The sequence below is a fragment of the Haemaphysalis longicornis genome, unplaced genomic scaffold, assembly GCF_048455015.1.
Source record: "Haemaphysalis longicornis isolate Haplotype H1 unplaced genomic scaffold, Haemaphysalis longicornis Haplotype H1 scaffold_681, whole genome shotgun sequence".
Classification (NCBI taxonomy): Eukaryota; Metazoa; Arthropoda; class Arachnida; order Ixodida; family Ixodidae; genus Haemaphysalis; species Haemaphysalis longicornis.
In genome coordinates, this window is record NW_027526420.1 from 32,475 (window position 1) to 45,975 (window position 13,501).

The 13,501-nt window shown below is 47.0% G+C and overlaps 1 protein-coding gene across 2 annotated transcripts in view; it reads left to right on the plus strand.

The window, feature by feature from the left end:
- LOC144144280 (phosphatidate cytidylyltransferase, mitochondrial-like) overlaps window positions 1-13,501 on the plus strand; it is a 39,225-nt gene that overhangs the window by 20,197 nt on the left and 5,527 nt on the right. The window contains exons 6-7 of one of the 2 annotated variants that reach the window (XM_077675643.1): window positions 5,759-5,924; window positions 8,258-8,305. In XM_077675643.1, coding sequence (XP_077531769.1) covers window positions 5,759-5,924; window positions 8,258-8,305 — 214 coding nt within the window. Of the gene's footprint in view, window positions 1-5,758; window positions 5,925-8,257; window positions 8,321-13,501 lie in introns of both variants that reach the window. The other variant, XM_077675642.1, reaches the window with a different exon arrangement.

Below are 13,501 nucleotides of genomic sequence, written 5' to 3' on the forward strand. Positions count from 1 at the left end.
ATGCAGAAAGAGGTCCCAGTGTTGCAAAACTGTCAGGGGGACCTCCTAATATTACGTAAAACAGATGAAAAGTACAATTTTACAAGCAGTTGAAATGATGCGTAAATAAATCAGAATAAATTCAAGTCTACAAGCATGCTTACTATACACAGCATGAGTGAGAACATAGGGCAAGAAAAAAGAAATCGACAAAATAAATATGCTGCAAAAAGAAGAAATTGTACAACGCAAAGGATCATCAAAACACATTGCTAAAATTTACATCATTAAAGCAGAACAGCAACATAAGCAATGCGTACTTGTTTAAGCTGCATTCATGCTATTGATGAATCATCGAGTGTGTAGCTAGGTGGTGTTTGACATGTTTTCTAAATGTGTAAAATGAAGTAGAAGTTTTGATGTTATTAGGTAGTTGATTCCAGAATGCAATTCCCACAAAATACACCGTAAATTTTCCACAGTTAGTTTTAACCTTGGGTAATAGCAGATTGTTGTTTTCAAAGAATCTCATGCGGTTGAGGTTAATTAAGCAGGTTAGATTCTGTTAAGACACCAAGGGATATTTCGTTGTTAGCTACCAGGGCCAGGGGTCATTGGGTTCCATTATTCTCAAGCTCTACAGCTCTGGTTTGCCGCATCCTCTCAGTGTCCACATGTGTGTCTGTCTCTAATGTAGATTTGTTACCGGCCGTATTGCAATGTAGATGAATGACGGTGTGAGACAACCTGACCGAGCATTCAGCAGTGCCCTCAAAATTTCCAAAGCCATTGTTTGGCAAATATAGGCGCTTTTTTCTTGTGCACTTTGGTGCAAACATTCCCACTTTACGAGAGGGAGGAAATGTCGTGAACAGATTTCTGCTCGAAGCCCTGTGAACCACGTAGGCTTTACAATTGAGCGGAACAACGGAATCGCTTCGTTTTGGAGTGTACTTTAAACTTGTGGTCTTACTGGTACATCTCCAGTGGTTTAACTTTAATCCATTCATGTGCATCACTAATTAGATGACGAGGCATTTGGCTATGTGTCCCTCCTCCACCCGCTGCTGTCTTCAGCTCGGCATTTGGGATCTTCCGGCATCTCCCGAGAGACTGCAAGTGGGGCATCTCCGTGTGGGACATCTCCCAAGAGACTACAGCGAAGTGTAACTGCAACCGAAGTATGACCTGAGTAACTGCAAGGTGTAGACCCTGCCAATGTAGAGTACAAGCGTTTGCAAGCATTTGAGAGAGGCCTTCGTTTTTGCTGTGGGCACCGTTAATCCAATAAGTAAGACATTCAAGTATAAAATCGGCAGGCATTTGGGATTTACGTACGCTCAGTTGTCTGCCTTGCCTTGGAGGCATTTGCGTCGTCAGCTGAGATGGTGAGTAGAGGCCGGATTTGTAGGCATTTAAACAGCACGTTTTAGGTGCCAAAAATAGTCAGGCAAAACAGCGTTTTAGGCCTCCGAAATTGTCAGTATAGGCACCATAAATTTTTACATGAGTGCAAATAATTTCGAATGAAGACAGGCGTGACCTGTATCTACAACGGGAAAACCAAACTCTTTATTTTTTATGACGGCAGAAAGGCGCCAGAAGTTGAACATGGCTGTTGAATTGTCGTGTAAAACTGCTGGACTAACGGCGTTCCATTGACTTAATTCAACAAGCCCACTTCCCACATTTGTGTTCTATGGCCACTGTCGCTTTTTTTTTTAATTGCGATACTATGCCCGTTGGTATAAATACTATGTCACAAGTATAGATTAACTCCCGTTTCGCGACGAAACGCAAGGAGGGAGCGATGATGGGGTCCCCATATCCACCGATGAAGGTCAGGTGGTCTGCCAGGGTGGAGGCCTCTGCCTCGGAGGTGTCTCGTTCTCACCGCTTCCAATAAAGGGCACGTCCACAGCAAATGTTCAGTGTCCGCATCTTCGGCAGGAGCCGTGCATAAGGGGCAGTTCTGTGCGAACAGGGCATGGTAACGTGGTGGCCGCTCCCGGGTAACAGCGGGAGAGAGGGCTACACCAACACGAAGTCTTCGCAGCAAGACCTCCTCCCAGCGAGCGAGCCTGCTAGGGAGGTCCGTTCCACACAGTGGAATTAGAGCTCGTGTGGCGCGACGAAGATGTTTTTTCCTTTGGAGTAACTGTCCTGGGGTATCTAGTGTCAGTAAAGGCAACGGTCGTGCAACGAATGCAGTGTGGCAGGCACCATCCGCCGCAATGTGAGCGGGTGGTGTCGCTTGCTCAAGCATCACATATAGGGAAACAGGCATGAAAAAAATAGTACTTAAAGGTACGGATTAAAGAAATATCTAATTTATGTCTGCCTGACACGATTTAATTATGACACAAAAAAAAATGCGAGAGAGACGATGATTTGTCAAGAAATTAACAAGCTCTTACATGAGTAATGTTAGGTACAGCTGTCAATTTCATTATGCACAATGATCTATAAATTAATCAAGATATCCCAACACTGCCAAATACATGTCGACATATTTGAAGAACATTTTTCAAAAATAGTTTAGCAGCTGAACAGATCTTTGATTTAAAAAAATGGCTGCGTATCTGCTCCTTTTCTTGCAAATGTCGACGAAAGATGATAGTCAACTGGCACCCCGCCAAGTAAACGCCTCCCTTCTCTTTCCCCCTCACCTCTCATGCTGTTCCTATCCCATCTCGTTCCTCCCAAGATAACACGCTAGAGGTTTGCTCAAGTCAATTTAAATTTACCGTGTTCCACGGCTCCAAGTCGGGTGCCTGGATGCCAGCACTGCCGTACGGCAGAGATGCGCGTGAATGGAGGTGCCCTACTAAATGTTTATAGAACCACGTTGCCCTGCTCCACATGCATTTTAAGTGAACGTGAAACCTATCTAGTGGAACCTTTTGTTGCTTTTGCCATTTGATTTCTTAAAATTCCGCCAGGAGCTATAGTGGCGTGGGCAACAGCACGCGATGGTTTTGTGCAGTTGAGGTAGTACTGTATTTACTCGCATAATGAACCCACTTTTTTTTCCAGAAAATTTGGCATGAATTTGGGGGGAGGGTTTATTATGCGGGAAAAAATTGCAACAGGTTTTTTAAAAGTTGAAATTCGACACAATAAAGTTTCTATAAGAAGCACGTCAGAGCCTTACCAGTTTCATAAAAACACCTGGCTGATTATGTAATGGAATTTCTAACATCCCAGCGGCCCCCTACTTGCCATGGAGCTGTCCTCCTCACTGAAGTCACTTGCGGCTTCACATTCATAGTCGTCCCACAGCGCACCGTCGTCCGTGCTGTCAAGGCACTCCAGAAGTTCTTTTCTGACACCTGGAAACTTCCCTTCTTTGGGCCCACGAAAGACACGATAATCCTTGTTCACCGACAAAAAACCTTCTTTTCCGCAGTAAGCGTACACACAGTGGGTCAACACTGAAGTGCCGCCCAGCCGTGCGGTTTCCATGTGCATCAACGCATGCCCCACCACCTTCAGTTTAAAACCGTCTGTGCAGCTCGTGTACTGGCCCATCGTATGGCGCACACCAGGAGCACAAAAAAAAGTCAGAACACAGCTGAACAACACCACCTCAGAGCGTCATGGCAAAGTTGCGGGACAGCGAGAGCAGGGGAGCGCGGGGTACATTTAGTGCTTTGTTCGCACGCCGCCAAAACCAGCCGGAACGGCAAAGAGCAGGGAAGGAGTGCGGAGTACGTTTTGCGCTTTCTTCGCACGCCGCAACGTTTTTGTGGCGCAAGGTTTGTTTTGTGTTCAGCAGGTGGTGCACCGCAAGTGCGCAATTTTTAAATTGTGAGCCACAGCATTCCCACTCATGTCTCCGGCTAGGCTAGTTGAGATTTGTTTTTGTTGGAATGTGTTTTTAGCATTTCTGCGTGTACTGTGGCGTGATATCAAGTTGCCACGATCGTCTACAGCATCAGCAACCATGCTGAGATGAAAACATATCCCTGCTGCATTTTTTATTCATAGTGACAAAAAAGTAAATTCTCAAGAAGAAAAGTGGGGGGGGAGGGTTCATTACGCGAGTGGGTTCATTGTGCAAGTAAATACGGTATTTCATTTGCTACCGCAAAAACCAAACGTCTATGAATTATGAACATTGACACTTGACTTAGACATTTAGATATGGCTGTGGGTATATAAGACTATTGGGCAGATTCAGTTTCACTATGGCCGGGTGGCTGAATCGAGTCGCACAGACAGACAGATAAACAGATATACAGACAGACAGGCAGACCAAAATTTCTGCGTTTAAGTAGCCCAGGAAAGACTATCATCTTTAAAATCATATTTTAGAGCCCGTCAGCAGCGGGAGTTTTAAGTAATGAGGAAATAGAGCATTTCAGTTACAACGTTGGCTTTTAAATATAGGAAAGATCTGCTAACAAAGGCTTGTTTAATGCTGAGCCCTTGAATCTAAAATAGAATTTGATTTGAGTATGCTTCTAGAAATGAGGATGTGGCCGCACATGTTTTTAAGGAATATGTTTGGAGATCACGCGGAGCCTAGTCCAAGAATCACCGTGAAAATTGCGGAAGCCATGCCAAAATAGCACCATCTCCAAATTTTGGGGTTCAAAATTGTGCCTTTTGTCTCTGCAAATGAGCGTCCCATTCAGCTGCTGCTAGCAGTTGTTTTTCGGGAGCTGGTTGAACTGGAGGAATAAGTTAAACCTCATAGACTTCCGAACTATCAATGCGCAAATGAATGGTAACACAAATAATGATTTCAAACTCCGCTAAAAGCGAATCTTCAGGCTAAATAGTGTTCATATAACTGCCAATGCTAAAAATAGGCATTTATGGGCACTTATGGGCTTTGTACCGGTACATCGGTGACAGCGTGAAGGTCAAGAGTGAAAAACTTATGGTGACCACGTATTTGTAAGGTTTGCTCCTTTCACTCGTACACATTCTTAGGTTGAGCAACAATGATATCAAATAAGTACATGTGGTGGCGTGTGCCTCACTCTAGTGGTCGATTGTCACCCTCAAAGCAAGCGTGCGCATGGAAGAGAGGTAGTATCAGCCAGCCCAACTGCTTGGTCCCTGAACGGGTTTTCTCGCCACTAACCAAGCAACATTGCAGGCATGTCAAGTAGTGTTCAGTGCCTGGCTGAGTGCTGAGATGCCAATGACCAGCACGACTCGTTATGCCTCTAGTTGGCTGTCATCATGAGAGTTAGCTGCGTGGAAAGCCATCGCAGATGTACGCGTCGATGCTTGCAGCCGGCCTCTTGTGAAAGTTGCTGCGCATTGTTCAGTCATCATTATCATCATCAGCCTATCTGCGCCCACTGCAGGGCATAGGCCTCTCCCCCGGATCTCCAATTATCCCGGTCCTGTGCTAACTGCGACCACTTTATCCCCGCAAACTTCTTGATCTCATCTGCCCATCTGATCTTTTGCCACCCCCTGCCACGCTTGCCTTCTCTAGGGATCTGCTCTGTTACCCTTAATGACCAACAGTTTTCTTGCCTTCGCATTACCTGCCCTTCTTCTCCTTAATTTTAACATGCCCTTCTTCTTCTTCTTAATTTTTACTAACATGTCCTTAACATGCGTTAAGGACATATTAATGCGTGTTAAGTACCTGGCTTCATAAGTACCATTGTCAAGTGCCTGGCTTCAAATTTTCGTTGAAGCCAGCGAGCGGTAAGATTCACTCAGCCTCTGGTTGGCTGGTATTACGAGAGTAGGCCATAGTCGGTGCATGCATGTCAGAGTCACCTAAGCGTTCCCCTCATCATCCCGGCAGCAAGAGCCCGGGCCGGACGCCAAGCTGCACCACCTGCACCTGCTGCCCAAGTCTCTGCAGTCGCACCTGCTCAGGGTGTGGAACAAGGATGGCCGCCACCGGGACCTCGAGGACGTTCTGCAGGCCATCGCCATGGACCCCCACTGCAGCCTCTTCATCGAGGAGGGTGAGGGTGCACACTCTGGGTGTGCTGCATGCCAAGTGGAGGGCCGCTTGGGTTTGGGTTCATATACCGGAGGGAAATCTACCGTTGCCATCGTCTGTGTACGGAAGCGACCTGATAATGTCACAATGATAACTACGGCGACCTACGGAGCTGTGCAGCAGCGGCGGTGAACAATTTGACAGCGGGACCTGGTTTAATGTATTAAAAGCATTACTGCTGTTTGCAGCATTCGCCACAAGGCATGAATCGCTATGCGCTCGAGCTGCTGCGAGACGCGGGGACGGAACATGCGTTTATCTTGCAAGTAGCGCGCGCATGCGCGCGTCATTGTCTTGCAACGTCGGTGATGCTAGCACCTTTCACTGCACTGTCACATAACCAATAAATTGTCCGGTGCACTCACCTCGCTTCGAGCGCATCGCATGCGAGAGAAGGCCGTGCCCTTACAGGTTTTGCATTTTTTGCGTTTACAGGTTTGTATTTTGGGCTTGCTGCTCGCGCAAGATTGCTTATGCGTTAAAAGAAAACGCCCCTTTTATTCGCTCGTACCGGCCGGTTTAAATTTGACCGAAAATTAATCGCGAAGGCGGGCTCTTCAGCCAACGGAAGCACAGAAGAGCACACACACACTCTCGCTTCGGCCATGGAATGTTTCGGCTGCCCGGCGAAATGCCGACGCGATGCCGCGGCCGAGTTGGATTGGGCGAGCGCGAACAGAGCGCGCACCGGCCGTGGCAATGACCGCGTACTTCCTTCGCTTGCCGCCAGATGCCGGAAACTTGACGTTCGCCAAGTGCACGTGACGTTATCAGGCTGCCCCAGGAAGCTTAGTTTCCCCTCCTATTTTATTCTTGCTCCGTGCTTCTGAGCTTCTTGGCAGGCCATGCCAAGTAATGATGGAACACTTCTCTGCAGTGCATGACAGCGCGCTTGCTATGTTGCTCAATGTGGCAACACATCTTCCGCGATGGTTGGCAATAATTATTGTTTCTGGTGTGTGTGTGTTGTAATGCGGTTAAAGCGGGCTCGTGGAGACAGCGTACAACATTGTATTGGTTAAGCGATTTCCATGCTTGGATGACAGATGCGTTGCATTTTGGTATTATTAGGGAGGAAACAAAGGGGTGGCAAGGACGTCTTCGGGAATTTCGCACACTACTTGCTGATAGTGCTTCCTGGCGACCTTTACGGATTGGCTGATGTAAAAACAAATGCAAGCAAGTGCAAATTTGTGCAAATTACATTCCAGAGCATGACGCAGTCTTAGTGTGGCTCTTGTAACAGTGGCCCTTCTAACAGCCGTAATACTTTTGGAGTAGAAAGACCCGCCGCGGTGGCTCAGTGGCTAAGGTGTTGTGCTGCTGAGCACGAGGACGCGGGTTCGAGTTCTGGACGCGGCGGCCACTTTTCTGATGGAGGCGAAAAGCAAAAATGCTTCTGTGTGCGAGATTTCGGTGCACGGTAAAGATCCCCAGGTGGTCAAAATTAATCCGGAGCCCCCCAGTACAGTGCACCTCATCGCCTGCGTTGCGTCGGTGCATTAAACCCTACAATCAGTCAAACCAATTCGAGTCGAAAGACAGTCGGTTGGGGGACTTTGGTCAAGTGCTTTCCCATTGGAACTTGGTGAGCTCAATTGGGCTCAAGTTGTTTAGTGGTAGGTAGATATGGAAACCCGAGCCCAACGTTCATTGTCCGAAACAAGTGTGGAACACTCACGCTACGTTGCAGTGATCTAAAAGACAATAGATGGCTGCATCCATTTGGCTTGTTGTTAACGGACTGACTGTCCATATTTGTATGCGCCTTTGTATACAACAAAAAGGAATTTCAGCACCTTTCAGGGGTTAAGAACGAAGCAGGCAGTTTAAAATTGCCTTTTAAATGGCAACAACTCTGCAGCAGATGCAATATTTTTCACGGAGCAAAATGGTAGGGTTGCTAGGTGTCCAGATTTTCAGAATGAATCAAAATTTAATTTCTTCTTGGTTGCTTAATAGGCCCACACAACAGGGAATGTTGAGTTGCGTGGAACAGGTTGCAACCTTCAAAGAATGACACACAGATATTTGTCATTGTGCTTTGAAACGGGTACATTATTAGAAAGCCCGTGCCTACGGCTTTGTACTTTTAACCACCCGCTACAAATTCTGCCAATTACGTTTGCATTGTTGCATTGTTCTTTGAGCACGTTTTGCAGATTGGGCTCAAGACGGTAAACGTTGCTGTTTTTCGTTTCTTAGCTGCCAGAAGTTGTAGCCGGTAATTTGAAATATTTGCCGCTCGTGGTTGCAAACACTTTCATTCTCGTTTCTTGTTGTTCCTTGCCACAGCTGTGGGGAGCATCGTGTGGCGATCAAGTTGGGGCCAGACTGCCAAAGGTATTGTCACAGCAGGTAAGAAAGCAAAGGCCCTGCTTTCGCCTCCTTCAATAACCGTTTGGACTCTTGAAACAGATTAGTTAGTGTATTTTTAAGGCAGGCACCACACGCTTTCAGTTTGAGGTGCTGCTGGTGCAGTGGAACCCGATGGTACGCCCCCCGGTCTTACGACGACGCGCTTATTAAGACGACGTGCTACTTACAGACCACCACGGTCCCAGCAAATTCCCCATAGAAGCAATGCATTAAAAACCCAATTATACAACGCTTGGGTGCACGCGGTCCACTTCATACGACGGACCCTGACGGGGACATCTTTTACACCACTTTGCCGCCTTGTCCAAACCTTTCTTTCGCGTTGATGCTACTGGATGTGCAAAGGTCCGCAGGCGGGCCAGACCACTTGCTGAACAGACGCGAGCAAGCAGGCGGGTATACTGGCAGGCGGGAGTTAACCTTTGACAACTCCGCGCGGCAGTAGGACGCCAACTCGCCAACCGCAAGAAGTCAAAGTCCAGGTGGCCGGCAGATCGCGAATTTTGAAGCTCCCATCGAGTCGACGATATGAAAACATATGCAACGCGAACACCCGCTTTTCTCGCCTGCTCGATCCGAGGTTCTTTTTTTCACAACGCTCTATCTCCCTCTCTCTTGGCTCTCTGCTTATCAGTGTCTTTCACAGTTACGTTGTCGCTCTGTTCGTTTCTTTCCCGTGGTTTTTCCATCACCGCCTTGTACTATCGTTTGTTTCGCTTACACTCACACCTTTTGCCCTCTCGATTCGCTCGGCTCGTTGACCTTCCCAGATTATCTCGCGTGCGCAAGGCATAGGAATGGGCTAGCACAGACACTGCGGTGGGGAGGGGGGCACAAAGAGGTTTTTTTTTAAATATAAAACTTGTGATTTTAGCTAAGGGTTTGCAAATTACGTGAGAACGAGCTAAATATAGTGGTTTAGATAAATTCTTGGCCCACCTGCGGCGTGAGACCGTCTACTGAACTGTACCCGCCGCACCCTGGTCATACGACACCTGGGTCATATGACAAGCTTTCGCGCGGTCCCTTGAAAGCCGTATTACCGGGGTTTCACTGTACTAGTACTAAAGATTAGTAGAGTCACGCCAATTTGTGGTGTTTGTGGCGAAATATGAAATGGTTGATTTAGTATATTCCCACCGTGCATGTTTCTCTTTTGAGATTTCGCTGCACTGTGTGTATGGGCTGAGCCACAGGCCTTGAAGTAGCTGGGCTCGTGTGGAAATTGGGCTGAGTGCGGAGACGAAGCAGAAATCTTAATGCGGAATGACCAGGATTATGTTTCTTGAATACCGAACTGGCTTTTAATAAAAGCCACGCTTCTTGCAGCCAGGTTCTTTACACTTGAGGTAGCGTGGCGCCCAGGTAATTCATTACAGTATATCCTCGGTTGCAACAACCTTTTCAACCGCGACTCCACCCTAGTGCCACCGAAAAGTTTTCAAATCTTTTGTCCGTACCCACCATGTTGGCTCAGTGGCTAAGGCGTTGCGCTGTTGAGTGAGCCCAAGATCGTGGGTTCGATCCTGGCCGTGGTGGCTGCTTTTCTGATGGGGGCAAAGAGCGAAAGTGCCCGTGTGTCAACATTTCGGCGCATGTTAAGAACCCCAGGGAGTCAAAATTAATCCGACCCGCCGCGGTGGCTCAGTGGCTAAGGCGTTGCGCTGCTGAGCACAAGTTTGCGGGCTCGATTCCCGGCCACGGCGGCCGCTTTTCGGATGGATGCGAAAAGCAAAAACGCCCGTGTGTACGAGATTTCGGCGCACGTTAAATATCCCCAGGTGGTCAAAATTAAGCCGGAGCTTTCCACTACGGCGCGCCTCATCGTCTGCGTTGCGTCAGCGCATTAAACCCTGAAATCATCATCATCAAAATTAATCCGGAGTCCTCCTTTATGGTGTGCCACATGGCCCATGTGCAGCTTCGGTGCATTGAACCCCGTAACCTAACCTTAAATCTCTTGCCTGTAGGCTTTGGCCGAACACAATTTTTTTATAGCTCAACTCTGGGTCCTTCAAACATTTTCGACGAACAGCCGTGGCCTCGCCTTGTGCTCAAGCAAATGGCGAGGAAATCTCTTTCCATAGTGGTGTGCTTAAAAGGTCCATGAAAACAAAATACAACTTTGTTTAACTTTAAAGAGTACCTCACTCAGCTCCATTCTGGCCATGAAAGACGCTTTTGAACCGATAAAACCCAAGAAATTTAAGAACGTTTCAAATTTCGCGCCACAGTGACGTGTTACCGGCACGAGTGACGTCACATGGGCCAGCACCAAAAACATAATTTTCCGTGTGTTAACTGCACGTTAGCATTCAAGTGATTTGATCAAACGGAACTAGCGGCCCCACTACAGCCATCGAGTTATGTGTCCGGGCGATTGATTAGTTCGGCCGTCGTTAATGACCCAAACAAGATTTTGTGACGTCATTGAAAAGTTGCCGGAAACTTGCTAGCGAGTCGCCACTGCTCCACACGTTTTCTTTAATATCTCCGTTATCTTTTCGAAGTTTGCGATGAAATCGGTATCATTATTATCAGGACAAAGCAGTCTTTCTAATGAACCAAACCTGTATTTTGTCTTCATGGCTCCTTTAAAACTACTTTGGAATTGCCAAAGAGTGCGTACAGGATACTGTCTGAGGTCACAGCTAAACCAGCGATTTCCATGAAATTCTACATGCAAAAAGTTTGTATAGATCCAAAAATTTCGCCCTGTTTTTTAATCTAAGATGGCACTGCTTGAGCTAATCTCAGCTCAGCACAGTTTTGGGGCAACAGAAATTTTCTTGTAATGCCCGGATGTTCGATAAAGTACAGGAAGCCGATTGGCTTAATTATTGAGCTCTCTGAACAAACATCCAGGCCTTGGTTTGGGAACCCATTTACATCTCCATGACAATCGATTGCTTCTTTCATCAAGTTCATCTTCTTTTATGCTTTTGAAAACAAAAATAAAAGCGTTAATCGGCAGCCCCCGCTCGTAATCCTTGCATAAGCTTTGAGGTCCTTAGTATAAAATTTGCTTTGTAGTCCCCCTGTATGCTATATTGCTATCCAGTGGATGCATGAGTGCCAGATAGAGCAGAAGGTACAAACCGGCGAGCACTGGATGAGTAAAGCTTGATGTCCGGCCAGTTGGTGTAACATGCTTTGAAGCTAAGTTGCGCTTGTTGTGATCACAGAGACGGACACGGGAAAAATACCTACTCTTTCACGAGAACATGGATGAGATCAATTTCTTCTTAGAGTGACTTGCCATGACGCCGGCACTAAACAAGACTGAGTGGGTGGTAGTAGCGCCACTAAATAAAGGCTTTTAGAGTATGGGCACTATTTCCTCTCATTGTTGAGTGCCGCCAGGAGTTTCATTGGTCGGTCGGCACCACGTGATGTTTGTTTATATATGGGCGCAGCCATTTTGTTTCTGGGCGCCTCTTCTTTCTCTCTTTCTCTCTGCTGCATGGACGCTAGAGCGGCCGGTCGCACTCTGCTCGTCACAACCGGCAGTGGTTTCGTTGGGGACACTGCAAGCCAGAAACAAAATGGCCCCCAGACTGTTCCGGGTGCACGAAGGGGCGGTACTCGTAAGCGTAGCTTATTTAGTGACGCTAGGTAGTGGTAATCTCCAGACTGACTAAATTGGCACACCCCATGAGAGAGAGAGAGGGTAAAGCTCAAGTTGGAAGGACAAGCCAGCCCACGAAAGCCTTTTTTGGTTCGAATCTTGGAGACCCTGATCAAAGATTGGAAACGAACCAGTGGCTGAAATGAGGCATGCCAGCTGTACCGGACCCCTCCGCCTCAGTTGTCAAGTTCCCACCAGCAGGGAATGGGGCACAGAATAATGTGAAATGGTGCGAGTGGTACACGTGATGTACAGTTGAACCCCTTTATAAGAGACACGTACCGGGGAGCAGTTTCTGTCTCTTATAAGAGATGTCTCTTATAAGCAGGGTACTATGTTTGCACTAACTGATCAACCCATAGTTCTATGTGGTCACCGTATGACTAAAATAAGCTCAAAAGAACACTACAGCATGTTTCAAAAGATTCATTCTAATTAATGTTTGGCCCCAGAATTTATGAAACTTTGTTTGCTTCATGACTGTATTTACACTGTTTTTTTACAATTGATTCTACGAGCTTTTTTCCCTTTCCTTGTTTGTGGAAGATGAATCGTAGATGTTGAGTTCACAAGCCTGATGAATAGCCAGAGCGCACAGCTTCCACTGTGTGCGCCGGCTATTCATTACGCTTGCAGGACTCAACATCTGCGATGCTTCTTAATTGGGAGCTATGCGAGTGGCAGAACCTGCATGTGCGGTCGTGCTCCAATGGATGGCAGTAAGCTTCAACCACTTCTGTAAGTTGCATTTCCATTGGCAAGGCTTATCGGCATTTCATAGGTGACTGAACCACTGTGTGTTTGCTGAAGTTATAATAAATAGCGACAGCAGGTGTCTGTCGCCCACCTGTGTTTCCACAATGGAAGCAACTGCAATGAGTCACTGGTGGCACTGCATCTAAAGTTAAAATGTCTGTTACAAGCGAGATTATCGATTAAACTTCAAGACTTGTCCCTTATAACCAATCTTCTACATCCGATGTCTGTTATAAAAGAGGTCGATTTAATGGGAAAGGTAGGGCAGCCAACCATGTGGGTGAATAGTGTCTCTTATACCCATTTGTCTCTTACATCAGTGTCTCTTATAACGAGGTTCAACTGTATTTGTATCCATATGCGTCCCTCAATTTCACTCTGAGGCTGAAACTGGAGAGGTTAGACAGAACCGCCATTGAACGCTGGCTTGAACACCCTTCAGGAGTTCAGCGCTGGCTTAAACATCCTTGCCGATGGGGCAGAACTTCACGCACACTTGTAGCTGGTTTGCACCCGGCAACCATGGTGGCAGGTAGGGCATTATCGTCCCGTAATTGGGCAAACCAGCTCTGATAACTTATGCACGTTGCTCAAACTCCGCAAACCCCGAGAAGTGGTGGACGAAGCGTGGGAACGAACTTTCTTGAAGAATAACAGGGATGACTTAGTAAACCTCCGGACATTTTTATTGTGTGCATGTTGGCATTGTTACCGATCCTCAAATGATTTTGTGTCTGCCAGCATTGTGTGGCACAATGGCCAGGAAGACGGTGCTG